Raw genomic sequence first — 27632 nt, 5'->3', positions numbered from 1 at the left:
ATAAGGCTAAGGTAATAAAAAGTGGAGAAAGTCAAGGGGTCTGAATAGTTTCCAAATGCCCTGCATATAGGCCTATCACTGTCGCAAGGCATATGAACTAACAGGTTATAAAGCAAACAATGCAATTATCACAACACATAGGTTGTAATATGGCTTTTTTTTTGGGCTTCCCCTGTGATTTGACCCCCGCACCTTTACGTAATGCAGATAGGGAAGCAAATTGTAGTTAAAAATCTTTAATATTTATACATATATTTATATATGTACACATTGACTTACATATTCCTGTAATGGCAAGTAACATGATTAAATGCATTAAAAGTGATTGGGTGCCACAAGTAACCATCTCTCCAAATAAAAACAAACTTCTCAGGTGTTTTTACACACACACATGCGGGTCCGGTTACATGGAGAGGGCTCGCTTAGAGCACAAGAACCTTTCACCTCTATTCCCTACTCTCCTTCCCTCTCTTTTTGTGCTGCAGTAGACACCTGCCTGTCATCAAAACGGCTAGTGCTGGAGTCTGGGGTCTCGTGGTTTTTTTAGCAGGCATTTGTTCCTTTCCAAACGGACTCTTACCTATCTAACGTTAGTGTGTTCGGGCTGTTGTTACACTTGGGACTTATCCTAGTCACAAAAAAAAAAAAAAAGAGTAAGGTTAAAAGACCTGGGTTGTATTCAAGGTTATTCAACGGTTGTGTAAACCGCTAGGCAAAATGCTGTTGTAACGCCTTGGGATAGCACTACGGTGTTTTGAGCCTAACAAGAACAGGGCCACGTTCAGTAATAGTGCTATTAATTATGCACCAAATAAAAGTCCCTTTCCCGGATGCCATACCTACAGGCAGAGGTGTCATGCCCATTGAAACCGTTACACGTTACATTGTTTCGTTTACACAGAATCACAATAGACTGAATTTGACCATCAGTACCCCCTCAAATAGAATTAGGTGCTTATCACCTCTGCCAGCCTGATAATTCACATCGTTCGAGGCAAAAACTCTTCACGTCACCTCAGTTCCCTCCTAGACTTGTATACAACCCTGATAGTTATCCTATAAAACACACTGGTAGAAACATAGTGGCACATCCATAATGTTGCCCAACCATGTCAAGTCCTTATTATACCTTGTATTTAAATGTGATTACAAATGCCGATATGCACAATAAAGAGCTGTCAAATGAACAAAAAATATAAAATGTATAGAGAACGTATTTAGTCCAAGGGCATCATTCCACGGCAGTCCCAAATCCCATAGCCCTTTATAGTGTCATAAACTAAGCTTTAAATAAAAACTTGAATTCAGAGTGTCAGAAGTGTACGGTCACGTCACAGGGTGTGACGGAGCCGGTGCATTGAATAGGTGCTGCATGCTGCCCTCTGGTGGTGGTGACGAGATGGGCGCACTACAGGAAGGGGTTGGTGGAAGAGCCTCCAGCGGGGTAGGATCCTGCCGGGGCTCCAGCCTGGTTCAAAACAAATGGTTCGTCAATATAATATCGGAAAATAACATAACTATCAGCATGACTTCCAAACTCATCCATGAAGTTAGCAGAGAGAGCGAGGCTGCAATGGGTGACCGCCCACATAGGTGGTTTCACATTGGACCCATGCAGAAGTTGCATGTGTAAGTAAATTACATGTGTTCAGACTTGTATGTGTTATGTCACAAAGTGTTTCACACTGGTATTACAAGTATTACTATTAAAGACCACAATGCATCCTTCGGTTCCTCAACATGATCTGGAAACACACACACACACAAGCTACTAGATGCTCACCATGAATGGGTTATTGGTCATCCCCGGCCCAGTCATGGGCTGCCCAAAGTGGGTCATGGAGGGATTGGTCTGCCCGTAGACTGGGTATCCACCAGGGCCTGTCCATGCAGAGAAACAAAACGAGGCTGAATGGCCTATTTACCATTTAACTTTACCTGGTAAAAGTAATAACTTGCCGGTAAACGTAATAAAATGTCGAACGGTAAAGTTGACCTTTTCTGCTAAATTGTAAAGTTATTACGTTAACCGGTGGTTATTACATTAACCGGTGAGTAACAACTTTATGAATAATGGAATAACTTCAACCAAACATGTAATGACATACCAAAATCAATGTTATGTCCTACTACCCTCAATTTGATGCACATACCACCACCTAGTGCCAATCACAGCACAAACAACTCAACTCATGCTCATCATACAGGAATACATAGACACAAGCACACGTTGAAATGTACACTCATGCATAGTCTCACTCACACACACACCACTTCATTTGATCATTATTAAATCAAGCTCATTATGTTGTCCGGTGGTTATTATGTCAGGTCATCAGGTCAGTAGCAACTTTATTTAATGAACAATAACTTCAACCGATCATGTAATAACAACGTCTGTGTTATTTCCCTCGTTTTTATGGACGTGGAATGGTGCTAAAACCATCAGTCCGGCACTCCAGGAAGGTTCAAGCAAACACTCAAAGTATTTGAACGATCTGGATGACACCAGGGCAATTGGTGTCAAATTAACATGTTGAGTAACCTTGCCTGAAACCCGAAGACTGGCATTACAAAGTAACACAAGTTCAGTAGAGGCTATCAAAGTCACGCGCTGCACTATTTGCAGGGAACTATTGTAGATTACACGTTTTGATTTCGCAGCAAAAGTTATGTTTATCATTCAACCATTTATTACGATTACCAGCAAGTTATAACATTTACTGGTTTAATTACATTTTTAAAAACCGAAAAGTTATTTCAAACATAAAAGTTGTTACATTTACCGTTGTTACAGGGATACCTGTGAGAAATACGACCTTTGTTTATAGTGGAGGGTCACAAGAAAATTTCAAACATTTGGTGAGTCAAAACACAATATTTGTGTGTGGGGGGGGGGGTTACAGCTTTGAAGTAAAGTCCAAACTATATTGTGGTATGGGTGAGACTACTTACCATTGGGTTGCTGGGGGTGGTAGGCCCCCGACTGGGTGTAAGGGCAGGGGGCCTGGCCAGGGAAGGGCTGCTGGAAGGTCCCACTGAAACTGGTCGGCAGGCAGTAAGAGGAGGGGTTCCCAAAGCCAGCAGGCATACTCATAGAGCCTGTGCCAAACGAGGCTACAAAACACAGAGGGGAGGGCGGAGTGAGTACCACGAACACAGTGGTACACAACCGTACCTTTCAATGTACAGTATCTACTGATATCAAACAACGCTATTTCAGACAAATTGACAAGCATTCACTGGCAGAGGCTCAAACATGTCCTTTAAGCATGCTTGTGTTCATACTCCTGACTTCAACCACACACACGCTATGCATGTATTTATGTACTTCCACGTGTGCTCACACACACACACACACACACACACACACACACACACACACACACACACACACACACACACACACACACACACACACACACACACACACACACACACACACACACACACACACACACACACACACACACAGGGTTATACCATTAGTCTGGAAGGGGTTGGTGGCCATATCCGGGGCGGCGGCTACAAATGGATTATTGGACGGGATGGCTGAAACAGGACATTACATCATGTTTTCATTACCTTTTGAGGGTCACCCATTTCAGAAATCAATGTTCAGGAATGTGTAACACAACCCACTCACCTCCAAAGCCTTGCTGCACATGCATGCTGGGTAATACTGGCTGAGTCTGGGCAGGCGAGGTTCCCAACACAGCTCCAAACATATTCCTAGATTCACATAAATGAATAACATGAATCAATTTGTCATCTCATTGAATCATAAAAAAAAAACACTTTTTAGCAAGATCCAGAGGTAGTGTTAGTGTGCATTTCTAAAACCTATTTTTAGTGCCAAGTTTAGAAGTGGCGCCTGTCTCTCACCCCTGGACACTGCTCCCTGTGGGGGCCGAAGAGCTCAGCTCGTTGTCCAGCTCAGCAAGAGCAGCGTAGCGGTCCTCTGCTGAAGTGCCCAGCTGGGGCGGAGCCGGTACAGCACCGGCCACCGACGGCACTGGGACACCTCGCCCTACAGAGAGCGAGAGAGACATACACAGGGGTCAATATACACACATGGCAAGGACATGGACACTTAACACCCAAAAATAAGATAACATGTTGTGCCCGGAACAGATATAATGTCAATAAGAGGGTATGTATGAGAATGGGACCCGGGGGTACCTGATGCAAAGGACTGTGAGGGGGGTGAGGTGCTGAAATGTGAAGGTACTCCAGAGTTGCCAAACGCCTCAAAGTTGGCAAAGTCGGCGTTTGAGTTTACCTGAGTCGCTGCAAACCACAGAGGAGGAAACAAAACACTGACAACGTGAGGAATGAGGAAATCATAATGGCATTATGGTACATGGGAGGAGGGGCAGATGACAATGATTTAACACGAACACATTGTAATGACGTGGTAAGTCTTCTTACACTACTCTTTATAACTGCTCATTTCCAAGCCCTCAAGATATGATTTTGTCTCATTGAAAACAAACATTTCGAATCAACTCACTATTGGGAAACTCCTGAACTGCCATTTAAGTAAAATTTTCACTTGGCTTAAACTGAAGTTAGTTTGAGTGAAGGCCATCCCCACTCATTACCTGACTGGCTCGGGAAATGTGCAAAGTTGGCAAAGTTGGAGTTGCTGGCAGCCTGAGAGGGCAGAGTGGCAAAGATGTCTCCACCCAGGTCAGAAAGGAGGTCAAACTTCTTCTCCTGAACTATAGGATAGGCCTGGGAGCGAACCACCACCGGCGACTGGCAGAGGGAGGGAGAGAGATGGAAGGGCATGAGGAATGACAGCATGCTTTAAAAGAAAAATAACTGGGGACATGGGGTTGCACCCATTGACTTTTAAACTCAGCAAAAAAAAAAAAAAAACGTCCTCTCACTGTCAACTGCGTTTATTTTCAGCAAACTTAACATGTGTAAATACTTGTATGAACATAACAAGATTCAACAACTGAGACATAAACTGAACAAGTTCCACAGACATCTGACTAACAGAAATGGAATAGTGTCCCTGAACAAAGGCGGGGTCAAAATCGAAAGTAACAGTCAGTATCTGGTGTGGCCACCAGCTGCATTAAGTACTGCAGTGCATCTCCTCCTCATGGACTGCACCAGATTTGCTAGTTCTTGCTGTGAGATGTTACCCCACTCTTCCACCAAGGCACCTGCAAGTTCACAGAAATTTCTGGGGGGGAATGGCCCTAGCCCTCACCCTTCGATCCAACAGGTCCCAGATGTGCTTAATGGGATTGAGATCTGGGTTCTTCGCTGGCCATGGCAAAATCACACACAGAACGAGCAGCATGGCTGGTGGCATTGTCATGCTGGAGGGTAATGTCAGGATGAGCCTGCAGGAAGGAGGGAGGAGGATGTCTTCCCTGTAACGCACAGCGTTGAAATTGCCTGCAATGACAACAAGCTCAGTCCGATGATGCTGTGACACACATCACAAGACCATGACGGACCCTCCACCTCCAAATCGATCCCGCTCCAGAGTACAGGCCTCAGTGTAACGCTCATTCCTTCGATGATAAACGCAAAACTGACCATCACCCATGGTGAGACAAAACCGGGACTCGTCAATGAAGAGCACTTTTTGCCAGTCCTGTCTGGTCCAAAGACGGTGGGTTTGTGCCCATTTGCGACGTTGTTGCCGGTGATGTCTGGTGAGAACCTGCCTTACTATAGGCCTACAAGCCCTCAGTCCAGCTTCTCTCAGCCTATTGCGGACAGTCTGAGCACTGTTGGAGGGATTGTGCATTCCTGGTGTAACTCGGGCAGTTGTTGTTGCCATCCTGACCCTTATCCACTGGTGTGATGTTCGGATATACCGATCCTGTGCAGGTGTTGTTACACGTGGTCTGCCACTTCGAGGACGATCAGCTGTCCGTCCTGTCTCCCTAAAGCTCTGTCTTAGACGTCTCACAGTACGGACATTGCAATTTCTTGCCCTGGCCACATCTGCAGTCCTCATGCCTCCTTGCAGCATGCCTAAGGCACGTTCACAAAAATGAGCAGGGACCCTGGGCATCTTTATTTTGGTGTTTTTCAGAGTCAGTAGAAAGGCCTACTTAGTGTCCTACGTTTTCATAACTGTGACCTTAATTGCCTACCGTCTGTAAGCTGTTAGTGTCTTAACGACCATTCCACAGGTGCATGTTCATTAATTGTTTATGGTTCATTGAACAAGCATGGGAAACAGTGTGTAAACCCTTGAAGATCTGTGAAGTTATTTGGATTTTTACGAATGATCTTTTAAAGACAGGATCTTGAAAAAGGGACTTTTCTTTTTTTCTTGAGTTTATAATGAGAGGGTTTGAACATAAATAAAATTTTAGACCTTTAATAAAGTATCGAAAAATGCACAATATTGTACTGTAGCTTAGACCCTATTTCACATCTGACGTTGTGTTGTACCCACCATCAGTTGAAACATGCTCTTAACTACTCTAGGATATGGGGCAGCATTTTCACGTTTGGACGAAAAGCATACCCAAATTCAACTGCCAGCTACTCATCCCCAGAAGATAAGATATGCATAGTATCAGTAGATTTGGATAGAAAACACTCTGAAGTTTCTAAAACTGTTTGAATCATGTCTGTGAGTATAACAGAACTAATTTAGCAGGCGAAACCCCGAGGACAAACCATTCAGATTTTTCTTTTTTGAGGTCACTCTTTTCAATGGATTTTCATTGAGAATCCAGATTTCTAATTGACCATCTTGCAGTTCCTACCGCTTCCACCGGATGTCAACAGTCTTTAGAAAATTGAGGTTTTTTCCTTTGTGTAATGAAGAAGTACGGCCATCTTGAACGAGGGTCACTTAAAGTGTCCTGTTTGTTAGAGGCGCGTGACCAGAAAGCTAGCTACAGTTTGTTTTAATCCTGTATTGAACACAGATCATCCCGTCTTCAATTTTATCGATTATTTACGTTAAAAAATACCTAAAGTTGTATTACAAAAGTAGTTTGAAATGTTCTGGAAAAGTTTACAGGTAACTTTTGAGATATTTTGTAGTAACATTGCACAAGTTTGAACCGGTGTTTTTCTGGATCAAACGCGCCAAATAAATTGACATTTTGGATATATATTGATGGAATTAATCGTACAAAAGGACCATTTGTGATGTTTATGGGACATATTGGAGTGCCAACAACAGAAGCTCGTCAAAGGTAAGGCATGAATTATATTTTTATTTCTGCGTTTTGTGTCGCGCCTGCAGGGTTGAAATATGCTTCTCTCTTTGTTTACTCTGTTGCTATCCTCAGATAATAGCATCGTTTGCGTTTGCCGAAAAACCTATTTGAATTCTGACATGTTGGCTGGATTCACAACCAGTGTAGCTTAATTTGCTATCAATGTGTGATTTAATTAAAGTTTGATTTTAATCGTAATTTATTTGATTTTGGCGCTCTGCATTTTCTGTGGCTTTTGGCCAAGTGAGACAGTAGTGTCCCGTCTAAACTCAGATTTTTTTATACAAATATGAACTTTACCAAACAAAACATACATGTACTGTGTAACATGAAGTCCTATGAGTGTCATCTGATGAAGATCAAAGGTTAGTGAATAATTTTATCTCTATTTCTGCTTTTTGTTACCCCTCTCTTTGGCTGGAAAAATGGCTGTGTTTTTCTGTGACTTGGCTCTGACCTAACATAATCGTTGTGTGCTTTCGTCGTAAAGCCTATTTGAATTCTGACATGTTGGCTGGATTCACAACCAGTGTAGCTTAATTTGGTATCAATGTGTGATTTAATTAAAGTTTGATTTTTATAGTAATTTATTTGAATTGGCGCTCTGCATTTTTACTGGCTTTTGGCTAACGTCCCACATATCCCAGAGAAGTTAAATACAGGGTGGGTGTCATTTCATTCACAGAAATAATAGAATAGACCCATCCCTTCAGACCACTGCAAATTAGCTGGTACAAGTATAATTTGAATTACTACAACAAAAGACGACCACCGGTCCGACCACCGTCAAATGGCATTAGCGGTTCTAGTGTTGACAACGGCCACAGATGATTGATTTTGTAAATAAATAAAACAAATTGGGGAAGAAAAAAAGCAACGTACTGCTCCTTCCTGGACTTTTCCTAAATGTCTGTATTTTACATTGCTCAGTTGTCAGAATGTTTTAATCACAAACAGAAGTACAGTATTTAGAGCTTTATACCCGTTTTTTTCTCTCTACACCTATTCCTACTTTTACAGGCCAAGTGCGCTGTAGGACATTGGTACCTAGCCAGGAACTAATGTGTCTCTCTCTCCTCACCGAATGAATGACGGAGGTTAAATGGATGCATGGATGATAGAAACTGATAATTGTGCACATTACTTCAACTGAATTCAAATTAGGCCTAACTGAAATGATAAGGAGGGTGAAGACAAGAGGTTGAATTCATTTAGAATAGTGTAAAATTGGGAGCCTAGATATGAGAAGACGAGATTGATTCACGCGTAAAGGCACGGTTAAGGGCCCACAATACAGGGCCTGATTCACACGTAGAGGCACTTTTAAGGGCCCACAATACAGGGCCCGATACAATCAATATCGGGCCCTCCTTGTTGTCATATCTTGTCATGAATATATATTTTCATAAATATTTTATGCAATTAATTCTTTACATTTGTCTTATGCCTATTTATCAGCAGTGGCACTTATGTTTATACTAAATAATTTGAGCGCACACCCTGAGGGTTCCTATCCTTCTTTTAAGGTAATACTTTGTAAAAATAAGCTGTTACTGGACTATATCATTTACTATAACTATCATTAAATCAATTTATTGTAAGGGAAACAGAAACATGCTATGTGTTGCAGTAACTTTACGCCTTTAGAGTAATGCAAAACATATCCTTGACTCTATCCGAGTTGACGAGCGAGTAGAAACGATCAATGCCAGTCAGCCTGAGCAGCTGGCCCATCGAAACTACACCTAAACTATACCAAAAACTAATTTCACACATAAGAGTTAGGCTAAAGATTAAATTGACAGTCTGATGAGTGACAAAATGACCAGTTGTCAAATTGTACATGAAGAGATGGGCGCAGCTTGAAATAGTCAGAGGCAGAGAAAAGAGCACCACTTTATCCAATCCTCCTCCAGTCACATGCAGGTAATTCTCATGCAGTCACATGGTGCTTTTTTTTTGATGTGGGTTTTGTTCTACATTGTCATTTTTAATTCCCCCGACCACGCAGGAGGCCATTTGACCCTTGGTAGGCCGTCATTGTAAATAAGTATTTCTTCTTAACTGACTTGCCTGCCTTAAATAAAAAGGCTAAACATATATATATATATATATCTTTTTTTTTTTAAACAAGGTAACACGTTCTGATTGCTATATATAGTATTAGAAAGAGCATATTCTGCAGTTCTCTATTTCCAAATATCACTTTTCCCAAGAATAACTGCGCTGTCCATTCATTTGAGCACTCACGCGTCAGCATTTCTCAGGCTACTAAGCAAAGACTAGTAACATAATAAAATATGCTATTCAGTTTTATTTGATACATTTTCTTATTTCCAATGTTTCTTTAGACGGCCAAAACCAATTAAAGTAGAGGTTTTTGATTTTTACTTATAGCTTAGAGTAACAAACTAATGAAAATGCTGTTATGTCCTGTGAAATTATCGTTTTTAAAAATTATTATTCTAATGACCTTCATAAACAAAACCAAATGATTATTCTTTGGATAACATATATAGACTGTTAGACTGTTGACCCGTCATTGGCTGGAAGGGGCCAGACGTATGCGAATGACTGCCTAACAGAGTTCTCTAGCGGATACTTATAGGCTGAAAGGCCCGGCGGTTCTAGCGTTAAATTGTCATGTCTATTCTATGATCTGTATTTCTATGATTTCAATAGGGTTCCTATGGAAGATTGAGAGTATAATTTAAAACTGATATTCCCATTCAAGTCAACATTCTCTGATGCGTGTACCTTTAACCATCTCTGTGCTACCATTTCAAAGTTGACATTTCCAAATGATTCCTATTTTCGTACATTTATCAGCCAAAACATGACACCCACCCTGTATTCAAGAGCATGTTGTATCTCAACCGATGGCGGGCACAACACAAAACCTAGATGATGTAAAATAGAGTCTAAGCTACAACATATGCGAAACCAATTTTTTTTGTTGAAAATTTGACGTTAAAAAAAACGAAAACATTTTCGTTTTTTTGGAAGACAACAAAATAGTTTGACAACGGTTTTTGTAAACTCTTAAATGTTATCCATCTCAACCATTTATCTTTTCCAGTGATAAGGACATGGATGTATGGTGGGGTATGCAAAATGGGTCAACTTTGAGCACCATTATCTCTTGAATGTTTTGTCATTCAGGTGCAAAAAGCTACTTTCTGTGCACTACTAGAAATACCTATGGAAAAGAAAAAGTAATTGAATATACACTAGACAAAGTTATGAGAATTTATTTTTTTGCATCAGCCTAAAATGGATTTCCCCATATGTTAGGAAATGACTCAAAAGCACATTAGCCTGAAATGTATTATGTCATATGTTAGGAAAGAAGATGGGGAAATACCTGACGTGTTGGGGGGGTCTTGTTAAGCTGCAGGGTTTTCAGGGGCTGGACCTCCGGGGTGCTGCCTGTGCTGCTGCCTGAGGTGCCCGACTTGGAGGCCTGGGCTGTGGCTACCGTCCTAGCCTGGTCTGGAGAGACGTACCTGTGTGCACACAACCATGAATAAAAATACATCCAGGGGTGGAATCGATGGGGAGTTCCCAAGGTGAAATAATTTTCACATGTAAAAATGGGTTGTTACTTGTCTTTTTAAAGTGAATTCATACGATTTTACATTGACAGCTCTGAGTGTGATTTTATATTGACACATCACAACAGAAACTGTGGGATCTGCAAATCAAATTCTTCTGCTTTCGACAACGTTCCGTTCACACGATGCAATAGAAAGCAAGTGAGTGAAGCTCAGTGAACAGATGAAGGAACCAAAAAGAAGCATCTCACCATCTTTTTTTCTCGTACTTTTCCTGGAGGAATTCTTTGACTTTCTGTGGTTCGTGGAAGTCTGGAACAACCAATGTCCTGTCGTTGTACAGCCCCAACCAGATGTGTTTACAGACCTAGAGTAGAGGAAGTGTTTGGGGAGAGGGTGTGGCGAGAGAGCGCGAGAGAGAAAAAGGAATGCCAATAAACTCCCTAGAGAGAAACAAAAAAACTTCAAATAATGAAAGCAGACATGAGGAGACAGACACGCATAAAGACACTAATCCAGTGTTTTTCCAATGCTGGTCCTGGGGACCCACAGAGTATGCAGGATTTTGTTCTAGCCCAATACAAACACATCTGACTCGACTAATCATCAATAGCTTTGAATGTATTGGATTTGTTGGTGCTAAACTGGAATAAAAGCCTGCACTCCCTGCAGATCACTAGGATTGAAGTACACATTTCTTAGTACATTACTTGACCTCATGTCATTACCTCGTTGGTGTGTTTCTGTAGGAATTCAATTTCCTGTTGCGTGAAGGTGGTCATAGAGATGGACTTCACTCTGTGGGGGGGATTCAGCCCTCGTCTAGTTGGGAGTGGAGGGGTATGTATTCGGTGTCATTCAGTTTACAATGACCAGGCAAAACATGACTGCACACTCACAGCTAAACTGTGCATTTACTGATATTCACTGTCAAAAGGGTCGTTCCATTTGATTTCAATCACTTTTTGACCGCACCACTGTTGATTTGAACAAAACCTATCATACATATTTGCCCATGGTAGAAGTGGTCAGAAAGTGACTTTTTGAACCTGAATGCCAAAACATTTAGGAGATTTAGGAGATCAAAGTTACCCCATTTTGCATCAATGTCTTTATCACTGGAAAATATAAACAGGGATGTCAAACTATTTATCCTTTAGCAGCAATTATCAAAAAACATGTCAACTCATTTTCACATATGCTTAATCCATATTTTACATAATCTGAGGTGTTTGTATTGTGCCCGCTATCAGTTGAGACACAGCATACTGTTGAATACAGGGTGGGTGTAATTTCAATCATAGAAATAGAAATTCATAGAATGGATTTATCCCTTCAGACCACTGCAAATTAGCTGGTACATAATTGAAATTCTAATGTTTACTTCCAATTACTACCACAAAGATGGCCACCGGACCCCCCACCGTCGAACTTAAATTGGAATGTCTATTCTGTTATCTGTATTTCTATGATTTCAATAGGTTTCCTATGGAAGATTGACCGCATCATTTAAAACTGATATTCCCATTCAAGTCAACATTCTCTGAGGTGTGGACCTCCAACCATCTCTGTGCTACCATTTCCAAAGATGACATTTCTATTTTATTTGCATTTTAATACCTTTATCTGGCAAACCATGACACCCAATAGCATGCTGTTTCAAAAGGGTTCACTCCATCTCCTATATGTTTTGGCATTCGTGTCCAAAAGAGGTCAAAAAGTGATTGAAATCAGATGGCACATCCCAAAAGTGAAAACCACCAGTGAAAGTCATTATATGACTCATAAGGCTATGCATTCATGTGCCTAGCCTTCACATATGACGTGAGATGATCACTTGTGGCATCAGGTGTGGTTTTGTCAGAAGTCCTTTCCTATTGTGGTCTCTGAACCAATATCATTTGCATTACTTGACCTACTGCCCCATTTCATGTATTCTACAAGACAGTGGCTGGCACTTATACACTTCCTCTATCTCTGGGATGGAAAACTCCAGTCCTTGGGGGCCTGATGTATCACTTTCCCCCCAGCCCTATAAATAACACACCTGATTAAACGGAATTGCATTCTAAACTGAATACCTTGATTTGTTGATTATTGGAGTAAGGTGTTTTAGCAGGAGCTGGGGCAAAAGTGTGTCAACAATCAGGCCCCCGAGAACTGCCCATCCCTGCTCGATCTATAACGTTACACATATAGGCGTGAGCAACGGGATGTCCCAAACTACGCCTACGGTATATACAAGTTGATTGGGAAATAGGTTCGCCGGTGCGGTGACGTGCCGTTTTGACACACTGGTCAAATATTTGTCTTTTATCAGACAAGTACTTTCGGCACAAACAATCCTTTAGTTAGTTGCCAAGCTAGGTATGGAACTGCATATTGACCTTCTAAAGATGGGGAATTGAGACCCCTCCTTACAACAAAGCATGGGCTTGCGACCCAGCCCAACCAATGGCCTCGAGCTAACGTTGGATAGCATTACCTGCTGTGTTGGGGAGCCTGCCAACGTTAGCTAAACCACCAAAACACATCACAAAGAACGACATTTTTCTTTAAAAACAATCCCACATACAAACACAGCAATAGAATCAACACAGTACTTACAAAATGCCAGAACAGGTGGTACAGACGAAGGAACCCACTGTCATGTTGGCATAAGTCGGGCCGCGCTGGTCGCAATCAAAGCACTTCCTATTCGGGGGTTGGCTAGTCATTTCCCGAAGCATCTTGAGATGCGTCTCCTCTTGCTTTCGCTTCGCACTCGTCGCCATGGTTGAGAAATGGGGCTACTAACGGTGGGAGAAGTTTATCGAGGCCTACGGAGAGGATGTCTTCGGGGGAGGCTTGCCTCGACAGCGGTGGTGGTTCAGACACCTTGCTGAGAGGTCTAATGGGACGGACACGTTCCTTCTTCGTTGGCATACAGGAGGTGCACCAGACAGCTAACCGGAGAGTGACTGACACCTACCGGTGGGAAGATCTGGCGGGCAGCAATGACCAGTCGACAACATATTATATTGATGAATAAAAGTTTAATAGTAAATACCATCATACTGACATCTTGTGTAACAACACTGATACAAGAGATTATCATATTTTGGTATCTACTTTGACATGATCATGTTTATCAAGATAAGAAAGTAATTTGCCTCAAATTTGGCACTGTTGAGGGTAGCAGGTGTCCACCAAATAAGCCATGAGCCCATCTGACCTCCCTCCATAGAAATCAATCGGCTCCTGTTTTGGATGAGGGAACAAGCAAGCCAAGGCCCCACAGACAGTGGCTGCACTGTTCTCGCCAATGAGTCTCCGCCTCTGCTCATCCTGTTTACTCGCTCCCTAGGAGTTGGCCTGGGTCATGTTCATTAGGGCACAACGTTTTAAAACGGAAAACGAATATGAGCTTTACTTATTGGATATGCCCAGGTAGTCTGCCCGTTTCAAGGCGGCGCCTAACGAACATGACCCCGAGGTACTCGCTGTCACAAATCTTTACATAATAAGAATTGGTTTATGCTCAATCGTTAGGAAGTTAAATGAATGTATAGATCAGTTGACCTGCACAGCTCCTTTCTCAGGTAGACCCTCATGAACAAGCATATCCTTTTAACTGTCAGACAGCTGGTTGGTAAGGATGCATTTGCAGTACCACCAGACTCCGTCGGAGGGCAGTGTCACTTTGACCTCGCTCTCTTTTCTTTGGTGCCAATGGAATCCCCAGTTTCAGACGGCTACAAGTGGAGATAAGGCTGGTATTTCAGACACAACACAATAACTGAATAGATACCAGAAATACACAGGCTAATTTAGATGTCACATCACTTTAGTCTGGATTCCAGTCTGTTTCTGCTTTAGCCAACCTGCAATCATGAAATGTTATATTGCCAAACAAGGCAAGGCAACAATGTGACGTTGTTGAATGCAGGAGCAGTTAGCGAACCAGAGGGGTGTACTACGAAGCTGGAGAGAGGAGTTAGCGAGCTTACTTGAGTCAATTCTGTGTTCAACTCGAGATTGCCGTTGACACGAAGATGGCTCACCTTTAAGCTAGGTACATTTCTATGGCAGTGAATGCTTCATCTCGAACCTGCTCCGGGGCAGGGCAACTCCACTTCATCCTGAACTAAGCGTTTGAGCCGAAAGTTGAGGACCAATCAAATTAGATTCCCTCACTCTCACAGAGTGCCTCATCATCCCCTTCTCCGGACCATATTTGAGGAAGACTGATTCAATATTTTTGAAAGAAAAATCTATTTTGTGTAGTAATTTTCAAAGATATACCACACTACACATTTAGCGAAGACCGGACGCATTTAAAAGTTGTGGGTAAAAAGGGGCTTGTGCATTGATAAGCACACCAAAGACGATATTAACGATACGATTAATAAAAGAAAGATGGCACTTCTAATAGCCCATTTCAAGATAAGCTTTCTTTCATTTTGTCAAAAATGTTTGTGGCACCGACTCCCCCATGGATTGCTGTTTCAGCATTGTCTCAATGACGAGTTCGGCTTTTGACTTGTCACGTTCGATGCGAACACGCAGTTACAAGCTGGCTTAAGTTAACGGCGGCTGCATGATCAATATCCACCTTCGCAACATGTATGAAGCCTGAGCTTGAATTTGAAGCCAACTGAAGCTGGCTAGCTTTAGAAAATCCAGAAAATATCTAGCTAGTGTCTTAGTATACCCCTGAGGCTACTATTCCCAGTACAGCAGTACAGGGTCGTGTTCAGTAGGACATTTAGCAACAGAAGGAAAACCTGTGTTCTTATTGGACAATTAAGTTCAGTTAGTACATTCATTGTTAAAAAAAAATGTTTTAAACACTTTTCAACTGTATAAAGAGTGTTGATCCTTAGACATCTCGATTGACAGTCAATATAACCTGATAAATTAAAGGTGATCAATCAATAAAGGCATACCTACATGGAGGATGAGGTTATAAATTACTTCGAAAATTGCTGTACATTTCAACCGAATTGTAAAACTGAAGTTAACCTTAGCGGTATTGGATATAGTGGACCGAATGTAAAGGGTTGATACAGTTTGGGGATCTCCAAAGCCATAAATACCATAGATATGAAACATTTGGCATCAATGAACAGGCTAATAAAGTCTGATATATAGCCATCTCTATACCAGGCTCTGGGCCATGTGATGTAGAGTTCAGTAGGTACTCCCACCATAAAATGGCAAGGTGTCATAAAAGTGTCATAGTAGGGTTATATCACCTGTTGCCTTTTCCGTGTAACACGGAAGAAGTCCTCCATGCGAGTTTGTCGGCTCTGTCCTGCTGCCTTGTCCTCCTCCCTCTCCTTCCTCAGGCGTTCACGCTTCTCACTGAACTTCTGCATTCGACCTCGTACCCTTTGCTCCCTACATAACACACACACACACATATATGGAATAATTCAGTTTTAGATTACTGGGCAAGGACATAAAACAACCATGCACTGCAGATATAGAGGACACGATTTGTGCACACCAGGGGTCGTATATATCAAGCGCCTCAGCGTTACCTTTTTCGAACACAATTAATAAGATTACATGGTCAAGGGGAACCTGATCCTAGATCAGCACTCCTACTCTGAGATGCTTGATACACATGGCCCCTGGTCTAATTCCAAAGGTGGTCGGTCATACAGGACCAGAACAGTACTTGACGTGTTTCTCGTGGCACAGAAAGTGGACCAGGGCCTCCTCATCTGGCTCAGTCCAGACCAGGTTCGGGAGCTCGGTCAGGGGGGCATCCAAAAACAGCTTGCGGGCATCCTGATACTGCCAGAACAGTGGGACAGGGTGGGTCTGAAGGAGGAGGGAGAAAAGGGGTTGGGTGTTAGTCTAATTACATGGACATGAACAGAGCATAGAAGGTGAGGTCTGAGATGAAAAATGAAATAATCATTCGTTCATATATGTTATTCATATGTGGAGTGGTAACAAATGACATAGATCATTTAATATTTTACTTGGTTTACTAGTATATTCTATCCAGACTTATAGATAAGACTTCAGCAAACACATTGGCACCAAAATCTCCCAAGACAATCGCATTGCAGTAATACAGTATGAACAGTTGTCAGGGAGGGAACATGTACCTTTCTGTTGATGTTCAGCACCACGTTCTCTATGTTCCGGTGCTGCTGGATCAGAGTCAGAGCTCTCTTAGGTCCAAGGCCTGTGATTTTGTCACAGTAGTCACAGCCCAACAAGATACACAGGTCCACAAACTGACATAAATTAGGAAGAAAGACAAGGGGTGTTAGCCTAAGAGATTAAATATCTCTTAGATATAGATAAATATAGATAGTATGGGAGCATTTTGAGGGTTGAGAGACAGTTGAGAGATTACACTTGAGAGAAAGGTACATGATGTTTATGCCTTACAAGAATGTAGTATGCTTGTACACATGATGCCTATGAACGTGTAATGAAGGCCTATGCCTCATTCAATACAAATGCTTTGGGTGGAGGAGGTATTTTACCTCTTCATGTGTTATCTTCAAAATGTCTAGCAGCTTGGGCAGAGAGTACTCAATGACTTCGCTGTGTGGAGAAGAATAATTCGATTTAGAGACCCAGAGAACTGGCCATCAGTCATTACAATAACTTAATCAATGAATCAATTCATGTTTTTTATTTTTTTATTTTTACTAATACTTTGCCACAAAGTGCTTAGACGTAACCCTGGCCTAAGACCTTTTCTATTGGGGGAAACCACAGCAGTATAAACAACGTGTAAATATATGAAACATAAATCCTGTACACTCTAAATAGTATGATATGTTACATTTCATATGATATGTATTACTTTGTAGATGTCCATGATCTATTTTGTATGATATGTAACAAATTACAATTCATATGATATGTTACGAATTGCAATTAGTGCAATATGTTACGAATCACAATTAGTACATCATGCTACGAATTTTCAAAAACGTATGATATATGTTACGAATTCCAATTTATTGTGGCTAACATTAGCTAGGTGGCTAACGTTAGCTAACCTAGGTGTTAGGGGTTAAGGTTAGGGTCAATGTTATGCATGAAACACACCGACAATATCTGTGCCAATAGGTACTTATCACAGTGGGAGTGTTCCTTCTCTTGCTAGAACGAAAGCGGTACCTGCTGCTTGATGACCCGGTATCGACGAACCTACCGATTCTACTTGTAGAATCGCAACGCTCGTGTCAGTGGCCAACTACTTCACTTTGAGCCAATCAGAGAGCACGAACCCCCATGTGGGGGAGCCTACACTTCATATGCAATGTCGGCTATTGAATAGTAGCTAGCTAAGTGCACAGATGCAATACACACAACACTAAATACTTCCTCCAAACTATCTAACCACTGTAGCTAGTATTGGCATTATAATTAAATCACAATGGATTTGCTAGTTTCCATTAAACAGCTGCCTGTGTTCGCTGCTGAGTTAGTGCAGTGTCCTTAGCTAGCTATGTTGCACAAGCTAGCAAATATGCTAACTTTAGCTAGCTAGCTACACATTTGGCTATGGGCTGGCACTGACAGTATGGGATTATGGAGAGTGAATTAAATTGTCTCTTCGTCATCTTGCTAGATCTAGCTGTGGTCATCTGGTTAGTATCAACAAGGGCTTTCTATAAAATAGCAACATTAGCGCAACATTTGTCAGAGTGTCCATGTTTCCATCCTTTTACTTTTAGATTTGTGTGTATTGTTGTGAATTGTTAGATACTACTGCACTGTTGGAGCTAGGAACACACACAATTCGCTACACCCGTATAACAACTTCTAAATATGTGTATGCGACCAATTCAATTTGATAGCTTGGAATCTAGACCATAAGCAAAACGCACAGATATGCAAAGCCAAACAACGCAACTGCCACCTTCTAGTTTGGAGTATTTTAACAAGGCTTTTGTGCCTGACGACTTCCAAGGTCTTTGCTGTGTGAATAAAAAAGACATTGACTGCAGACCCCCTATTCAGAGGTGCTAAGTACTGTCGGCGTTTCACTATCCTGCTGGTGTCTTGAGCTTTTATGGTTAAGCTTAGGGTTAAGGTTAGGAGTGATGTTAAAGGGTTAAAGTTAGGTTTAGGGGAAGGGTTAGCTAACATGCTAAGTAGTTGCAAAGTAGCTAAAAAGTAGTAAGTAGTTACAACGTTGATAATTAGCTAAAATGTGATGAGATTCGAACATGCAACCTTGGAGTTTCTTGACATTCGCGTTATTTGGGTTGCTAGACGTTCATGTTATACACTCACCCATACCAAATCATTGTCTTATGTAACCATTGAGGCGGCAGGTAGCCTAGTGGTTAGAGTGTTGGACTAGTAACAGAAAGGTTGCAAGATCGAGTCCCAGAGCTGATAAGGTAAAAATCTGTCGTTCTGCCCCTGAACAAGGCAATTAACCCACTGTTCCTAAGCCATCATTGAAAATAGGAATTTGTTATTAACTGACTTGCTTAGTTAAATAAAGATAAAATAAAAAATAAACACCAAACGTAACATATCATACTAATTTTAGTGTCCCTGAAGTACATTTACTATATTACGTCTAGTCTATGAGACCAGGCTGTATAGACATGATTATGAACTCAAAGGTGCACTCTCACCTGTTTTTCTTGGCATTGAGCTGGCGGATCAGGATGTTTCCACCAAAGGGCAGAGTGTCCATGTCTTCTGATGCTACCGCGTCTACTACGCCCTGTTTCACCAGGTGGGCACATAGTGCCTCGCCATCTCCTGGAGCCTGGAGAGAGAGCAAGAGAGTGGAAGGAGAGAGTTCATATGTTATGGTTTCTGGTGGCTGGTGTTTGTTCAAGACAACTTGGTATAATTAGGGTATGTGTTCAGGGTTAGCATGCTACATAGAGCACTCGCACACTGACCTGGATGATGGGCACACCCATAAGCTTCAGAAGGTGGAGACAGTCCCGTGTCTGAGGGGACACTACAGGTGCCCACAGAGAGGTCAAAAGTAAAATACAGGAAGATGGAAAACTGATATGCGCTGTGATTGAATTCCAATGTTTCTCTTACCTACTCCTGAACGACTGGGGGAGCTCCAGCCTGCAGCCTGTGCCCTCTTCTCCAACTGAAAGAAAACAAGAGAATACAATTAAATTAAACCGTATTGACATGGACTGTAGCAAATTGTACTCTATTCCCTATTTAGTGTAGTGAACTACTTGTGAGGGTATCATTTTGTGAGGTACAGTGCCTTCAGAAAGTATTCATATCCCTCGACTTAATCCACATTTTGTTGTCACAGCCTGAAATGGATTAAATAGATTTTTTTCCTCACCCATCTAGACACAATTGCCCATAATAACAAAGGGAAAACATGTTTTTCGAAATGCCAGCAAATTTTTTGAAAATGACACCCCTGAGTCAATACTCTGTAGAAGCACCTTTACCAGCGATTACAACAGTGAGTCTTTCTGGGTAAGTCTCAGAACTTTCCACACCTGAATTGTGCAACATTTGCCCTTATTATTTTCAAAATTCTTCAAGCTCTGTCAAATGGGTTGTTAATTATTGCTAGACAGCCATTTTCAGTTCATGCCATATATTTAAGTAGATTTATTAAGTCAAAACTGTAGCTCGGCCACTCAGTAACATTAACTGTCTTCTTGGTAAGCAGTTCCAGTGTAGATTTGGCCTGGTGTTGTAGGTTATTGTCCTGCTGAAAGGTGAATTCATCTCCCAGTGTCTGGTGGAAAGCAGACTGAACCAGGTTTTCCTCTAGGATGTTGCCTGTGCTTAGCTCCATTCCTTTTGTTGTTTTATCCTGAAAAACTCCCCAGTCCTTAACGATTACAAGCATACCCATAACATGATGCAGCCACCATTATGCTTGAAAATTTGGAGAGTGGTACTCAGTAATGTGCTGTATTGGATTTGCCCCAAACACAACACATTGTATTCAGGACAAAAAGTTAATTGCTTTGCCACATTTTTTGCAGCATTACTTTAGTGCCAGGATGCATGTTTTTTAATATTTTTATTCCGAGCTTCCCACTCGGACAATTGCTGTAATTGATATTCAATGTCTTATTTCCCCCCCCCCCCCCTTCTACCAATAGCTGCCCTTCTTTGCCAGGCGTTGGAAAACCTCCCTGGTCTTTGTGGTTGAATCTGTGTTTGAAATTCACTGCTCGACTGAGGGACCTTACAGATAATTGTACGTGTGGGGTACAGAGATGAGGTAGTCATTAAACAATCTGGTTGTGAGTCCATGTAAGTGAGTCCATGTAACTTATTATGTGACTTGTAAAACACATTTTTACTCCTGAACTTATTTAGGCTTGTCATAACAAAGAGGTTTAATACTTGACTCACATTTCAGCTTTCATTTTTTATTAATATGGAAAAAATGTTTTTAACATAATTCCACTTTGACATTATGGGGTATTGTGTGTAGGCCAGTGACAAACAAATTTCAATTTAATACATTTTGAATTCAGGCTCTAACAACAAAATGGGGGAAAAGTCAAGGGGTATGAATACTTTCCGAAGGCACCGTAGGTAGCTATGGTCTCAGCTGTAATTCTAAGAGCCGCCACTAACCACAGCACTTTTCTCGCCAGGAGGCTTCCCATCGAACACAAACAATGGTTTGATGTCATGCTCCAGGAAGGTTAGCGTTCGAAAGAACAAACCTGTCAAGGGACTAGAGCGAAAGGATGGGAACATGGGTTAGAAACAGAAACAGGGCCCTGAATTCAGAGTTAGTTTACAACAGGTCTACACATCCCAATAGTCTAAAGTGACTCCCTCTAGCTACTTACTTCATCTACACTGGCTGGAAAGAACTGGACAGATGACAGTAAATAACTGGTAGACATTCACCATATGCTTTCCCCTATCCTGTGATTTCATATCAGTGCAGATGAAGGGGAGGAAGAAGCCACATTTGAGGTGCTGTCAATGGTTGGGTAAGCTTCTCAATTTAGAAGTTAGAAATGACAGCTCACCCCTGAAACTGAAGATTTGGTACTGCAGTGCGGAACTGGTTCAGAACAATGAAGGTGTCCAACGCAACGACCTTTCCTAAAATTTTGAGACAAAACAAATGACTGCATTTGTAAAATCTTTGATTGAACTCAATGAGTAGGAAACATCCAACTGTGCTCATATCTAGTACTGGATTAAACTTGGCCAAGCTAGTTTGATAACGTGAATAATGCCTGCCCTGTCTGGTAGCTTCAATGTTGGGGATAAGTAATGTCAATTATTGGGTGAGCACACTGATGCTCCATAACATTATACATGCTAGGATGAGATAAAGCGCATATGAAGGAGGTCAATGTTGATACTAGCAGCAAACTGCATGCTAGCTAGCTAACGTTAGCCGTAGCTAAGCATCAAACGTACCTGTGTAGTCGCAGATCTCTTTGTAAGAAATAGCACCAGGTGCATCGCTACGAATCAAATCTGCCAGTTTTGTAATACCCATTGTGCTTGTCTGACAGTTAGTTATAAAGCTAACAATTTAGATACACAGTTTCGGTGATGCTGTGCACCCGGAAACCTGCGTTGTTGTTGGTACACGAATCTACCAATAGGGGCAGGAGGGATCAAACAAAGGGAGAGAGCACAGTAAGAGATTATACCTTAAAGCCACCCATAATGTATTACCGTAAACAATTTACAAACAATCCACTGATATACACTGAACAAAAATATAAACGCAACATGTAAAGTATGGTCCCATGTTTCCTGCGCTGAAATATAGCATCCCAGAAATGTTCCATATGTACAAAAAGCTTATTTCTCTCAAATGTTGTGCCCAGATTTGTTTCCATCCCTGTTAGTGAGCATTTCTCCTTTGCCACAAGAATCGCAGACCATGGCGTCGTGTGGGTGAGCGGTTTGCTGATGTCAACGTTGTGAACCGAGTGCCCTATAGTGGCAGTGGGGACAACGAACACAATTGCATTTTATCGATGGCAATTTGAATGGACAGAAATAACGTGACGAGATCCTGAGGCCCATTGTGAGACCCATTTTTTAAAAAGGTATCTGTGACCAAGGGATGCATATGTGTTCCCAGTCATGTGAAATCCATAGATTAGGGCCTAATGAATTTATTTAAATTGACTGATTTCCTCATATGAACTGCAACTTAATAAAATCTTTGAAAATGTTGGGTTTATATTTTTGTTCAGCATATTAGTTGAAAATGTAATTGTGTATCTATTTATTTAGCAATTTATATATTTTCATGTAATATGTCAATGAATTTAAAAAAAATGTAGGGGTAGATCAGCTTTAATGTTGCGGATAGATTGCAGCTTCTATCAATGTAATTGTCTGCATCATTTCCAGTTCCCCATATAGTTTTTGGGTATATACATATATATATACATACATAGGCATACCCACATAAATAAATATACACTACCATTGAAAAGTTGAGGGTCACTTAGAAATGTCCTTGTTTTTGAAAGAAAAGCACATTTTGTGTCAATTAAAATGACATCAAATTGATCAGAAATACAGTGTAGACATTGTTAATGTTGTAAATGACTATTGTAAAAACAGCTGATTTTTTTATGGAATATCTACATAGGCGTACAGAGGCCCATTATCAGCAACTATAACTCTTGTGTTCCAATGTCACACAACATTGTACGAGATCTTCAGTTTCTTGGCAATTGCGCGCATGGAATAGCCTTCATTTTTTCAGAACAAGAATAGACTGACGAGTTTCAGAAGAAATGTATTTGTTTCTTGCCATTTTGAGCCTGTAATCGAACCCACAGATGCTGATGCTCCAGATACTCAACTAGTCTAAAGAAGGCCATGTTTATTGCTTCATTAATTAGAACAACAGTTTTCAGCTGTGCTAACATAATTGCAAAAGGGTTTTCTAATGATCAATTAGCCTTTTAAAATGATAAACTTGGATTAGCTAACACAACGTGCCATTGGAACACAGGAGTGATGGTTGCTGATAATGGGCCTCTGTACGCCTATGTACATTTTCCATAAAAAATCTTCCGTTTCCAACTACAATTGTCATTTACAACATTAACAATGTCTACACTGTATTTCTGATCAATTTGATGTTCTTTTAATGGACAAAACAAATGGCCTTTCTTTAAAAAACAAGCACATTTCTAAGTGACCCCAAACTTTTCAACGGTTGTGTACATACATACAAATATACATACAGTTGAAGTCGGAAGTTTACATACACATCAGCCAAATACATTTAAACTCAGTTTTTCACAATTCCTGACATTTAATCCTAATAAAAATTCCCATACCGTCACCCCTCCGCCACCATGGGGCACTCTGTTCACAACGTTGACATCAGCAATCTGCTCGCCCACACAATGCCATTCTGCCCGGTACAGTTGAAACCAGGATTCATCCATGAAGGGTACACTTCTCCAGCGTGACAGTGGCCATCGAAGGTGAGCATTTTTCCACTGAAGTCGGTCACGACGCCAAACTGCAGTCTAATCAAGACCCTGGTGAGGACAACGAGCATGCAGCGGAGCTTCCCTGAGACAGTTCAAAATAGTTTATGCAGAAATTCTTTGCTTTCATCAGCTATCCGGGTGGCTGGTCTCGCAGATGAAGAAGCGCGATGTGGAGGTTCTGGGCTGGCAAGGTTACACGTGGTCTGCGGTTGAGGCCGGTTGGACGTACTTCCAAATTCTCTAAAACGAAGTTGGAGGCGGCTTATGGTACTTCCAAGAGAAATTAACATTAAATTCTCTGGCAACAGCTCTGGTGGGAATTCCTGCAGTCAGCCTGCCAGTTGCATACTCCCTCAAAACTTGAGACATCTGTAATATTTGTCACGTTCCTGACCTATTTATGTTAGTTTTTGTGTGTTAGTTGGTCAGGACGTGAGGTTGGGTGGGCATTCTATGTTATCTGTTTCTATGTTGGTTTCGGTTTGCCTGGTATGGCTCTTGATTAGAGGCAGGTGGTTTGCGTTTGCCTCTAATTAAGAGTCATATTTAGGTAGGGCATTCTCACTGTTTGTTTGTGGGTGATTGTCTCCTGTGTCAGTATGTTTGTTCGTACCACACTGGACTGTAGCGTTTGTTTGTTTCGTTTTCGTTTCGATGTCGTCTGTTTCCTGTACGTAAGTTTATGTTTAGTTATGTAAGTTTATGTTCAGGTTTCGTCAACGTCGTTTTGTTATTTTGTAGTTTGAAAGTGTTTTGTTTCGTTTCGTGTTTGCCATCATAGTTGTTTAATAAAGATGGCTTATTTCCCAAAGCCTGCGTTTTGGTCTGAGGATCCTTCTCTCCTCACCTCATCCGAGGATGAGGAGAGCGTCACCCGTTACAATATTGTGTTTTGTGTCAAAACTGAACATTTTAGAGTGGCCTTTTATTGTCCCCAGCACAAGGTGCACTTGTGTAATGATCATGCTGTTTAATCAGCTTCTTGATATGCCACACCTGTCAGGTGAGTGGATTATCTTGGGAAAGGAGAAATGTTCAAATGTACAAAAATGTACAAATCTGTGCACAACATTTGAGAGAAATAAGCTTTTTGTGCGTCTGGAAAATGTATGGGATCTTAAATTTCAGCTCAAGAAACATGAGACCAACACTTTACATGCTGCGTTTATCAGTGTAGTTTTGAGTCAGTACCACAAACATTTTGAGCAATAATGACTTTTCATTTACTTTCAGTTCAACTTTACTAGAAGTATTTGAGTTAAAAATGCCTTGGGGTTTACAGTGTACGGAACTATAGTGTGGTGTGTGGGCTTGTGCATTTGAACATTATATTTTGTAATCCCCACAAGAAAACCTCAATATTATCGAGACAATTATCTAGTTTCTTACCTTCTTTCTTTGTCTCTCCATCCCCCCCAAACTTCCTTTTTCAGTTTCTTTCAAGCTGTTCTCCGATATCCAACCACCCTCGAACTGAAATTAAAATGATGTTTGTAAATAATAATCAAAAGGAATACAATTCATTCGTACAATGACTTATAATATTAATTTTTAAAACAACACAACAAAAATGTCTTCCTTACCTGGTCTCTGTCGCCCTCTCGCTCTCTCTGTCTGTCATTACAGCCTGATTTCAATCAATTGTCTCTCTGGTTTTTCACACTTTAGTCTCTCTATTATTCTGTTGTTTCTCTGTCAATCTCTTCAACTCCCCCCATTGGGCCTCAAACTTCATCTATTTTTCTCTTTTGTTCCAGTGGAGTTCCCACTCTCTTTTATCCTCCTCTGTTGCTTCCTCCTCCGTCAGTCTTTCCATCTTTCTCTCCCCCTCTATCCTCCTCTCGTTCTCTTTTTTGTATCACATTGATAGAATCACCAATCTCTCTCTCTCTCCATAGCCTCCTGGATAGTTGGTGTCTCTTCCTTCATTGTGCTCAATCTCATTTGATCTTTTAGTTCTTTCTATTTATCCTTCTTTCTCTTCTTTCTCCCTTCTTTTCTTTCTTTCTCCCTTCTTTCTTTCTCCCTTCTTCTTTCTCCCTTCTTTCTCCCTTTTCTCCCTTATTGTTACGTCTTTAATAAACATGAATCACTGTGTGGCATTCAATTAGTATCCCATGTAGTATTGATTTTATAGGCAGATATAACATAAACTCACCACAAGCCGACAGAGTGAATAAACAGGCAACTCTTGATATTAAATTGTTCTGAATGAAGATGAACCATCTGAATGTGCGAGGATCAGGCTACACTGCTTCGTTGTTCAACCACAACTGTCTCTATTAAACACCATTAAAGTATTTAAATGTGAAGACTTGCTTTAAAGCTTTCAGTGAGTTGCTGCAACTACTGATTGCATTTTATCCGTGATCTTGTTCGTTGGGTTCTCTCTCTGTGGCAACTGTGAAGTCATCGTAAAATGTCGAGCGTCAGTGTTACATCAACGATGGTCACAATTTGGTACCACAACGTACATTTCTTTAATTCTATCCATTCGGTCACTATAGCAACCCCTTTACGATGTCAGACCTGATTGCACAGCCTGAGGCAAGTTGTAACCTAGGGCTTTCTTCAACCTAGGTTGTAACTACCCCTTAGGACAAACGGGATACGCTGGTTATAAATAAGCAGGATGTCAAATCCATTTTAAATCAATGAAAACATGGACATTATATCAGTCTCATTCATTGTTTTCTGTATTTTCTGTTTGAAATATTAGCTATTTAAATGAGCAATCTGCAGTTCAAACAATGACAAAGCGGTCACCTCGCTACTGTTTTGGTAAAGAGCTAAGGGATGAGGCTAGAGAAATGTCCATCCATGACCATCCCAGTTTTTTTAGGCTTTACACTATTTGGTTACAATTATATTATTTACAAACATTGTTCTGATGGAGTGTAAGACATTTAAAGTAAAGCATGTGTCACGCCCTGATCTGTTTCGCCTGTCTTTGTGATTGTCTCAACCCCCTCCGGGTGTCGCTCATCTTCCCCATTATCTCCTGTGTACTTATACCTGTGTTCTCTGTTTGTCTGTTGCCAGTTCGTCTTGTTTGTCAAGTCAACCAGTGGTTTGTTTCAGCTCCTGCTTTCACAAGCCTTGCTTTTTTTCACCCTCCTGGTTTTCACCCTTGCCTGTCCTGAGCCTGTCTGCTGTCCAGTACCGTTGACCACTACTCTGCATTATTGATCTTGGCCTGCCTTGACCTGTCGTTTGCCTGTTGCTGTAATTAACATTGTTACTTCAACACAGTCTGCATTTGGGTCTTGTGTGTGTGTGTGTGTGTGTGTGTGTGTGTGTGTGTGTGTGTGTGTGTGTGTGTGTGTGTGTGTGTGTGTGTACAGTACCAGTCAAAAGTTTGGACACACCTACTCATTTAAGGTTTTTCTTTCATTTTTACTATTTTCTATATTGTAGAATAATAGTGAAGA

At 41.2% G+C, this 27632-nt stretch overlaps 2 protein-coding genes across 3 annotated transcripts; both read right to left on the bottom strand.

Moving 5' to 3' along the window:
• Positions 1 to 220: 220 nt before the first annotated feature.
• LOC129814428 (arf-GAP domain and FG repeat-containing protein 1-like) lies at positions 221 to 13681 on the bottom strand. 2 transcript variants are annotated; one of them, XM_055867535.1, is made up of 12 exons: positions 13376 to 13681; positions 11497 to 11590; positions 11020 to 11135; positions 10579 to 10720; positions 4605 to 4761; positions 4183 to 4290; positions 3886 to 4030; positions 3647 to 3732; positions 3484 to 3552; positions 2956 to 3117; positions 1784 to 1881; positions 221 to 1468 (listed from the first exon to the last, which is right to left on the bottom strand). In XM_055867535.1, exons 1-12 carry the CDS (start codon positions 13540 to 13542, stop codon positions 1409 to 1411), a joined length of 1404 nt encoding a protein of 467 aa, XP_055723510.1. In that variant the 5' UTR covers positions 13543 to 13681; the 3' UTR covers positions 221 to 1408. The 2 variants fall into 2 exon arrangements, with proteins under 2 accessions (XP_055723510.1, XP_055723511.1); XM_055867536.1 differs by lacking the exon at positions 4183 to 4290.
• A 102-nt stretch (positions 13682 to 13783) lies between these two features.
• On the bottom strand, positions 13784 to 22692 carry zgc:110269 (probable flap endonuclease 1 homolog). The gene is made up of 11 exons (XM_055867537.1): positions 22145 to 22692; positions 21745 to 21820; positions 21338 to 21440; positions 19808 to 19862; positions 19657 to 19718; positions 19381 to 19517; positions 17260 to 17320; positions 16873 to 17004; positions 16434 to 16579; positions 16006 to 16150; positions 13784 to 14502 (listed from the first exon to the last, which is right to left on the bottom strand). Exons 1-11 carry the CDS (start codon positions 22224 to 22226, stop codon positions 14446 to 14448), a joined length of 1056 nt encoding a protein of 351 aa, XP_055723512.1. The 5' UTR covers positions 22227 to 22692; the 3' UTR covers positions 13784 to 14445.
• Between the last annotated feature and the right edge of the window lie 4940 nt (positions 22693 to 27632).

This window comes from Salvelinus fontinalis, chromosome 17, assembly GCF_029448725.1.
Source record: "Salvelinus fontinalis isolate EN_2023a chromosome 17, ASM2944872v1, whole genome shotgun sequence".
Classification (NCBI taxonomy): Eukaryota; Metazoa; Chordata; class Actinopteri; order Salmoniformes; family Salmonidae; genus Salvelinus; species Salvelinus fontinalis.
This window is presented reverse-complemented; position numbering and strand designations above follow the sequence as displayed.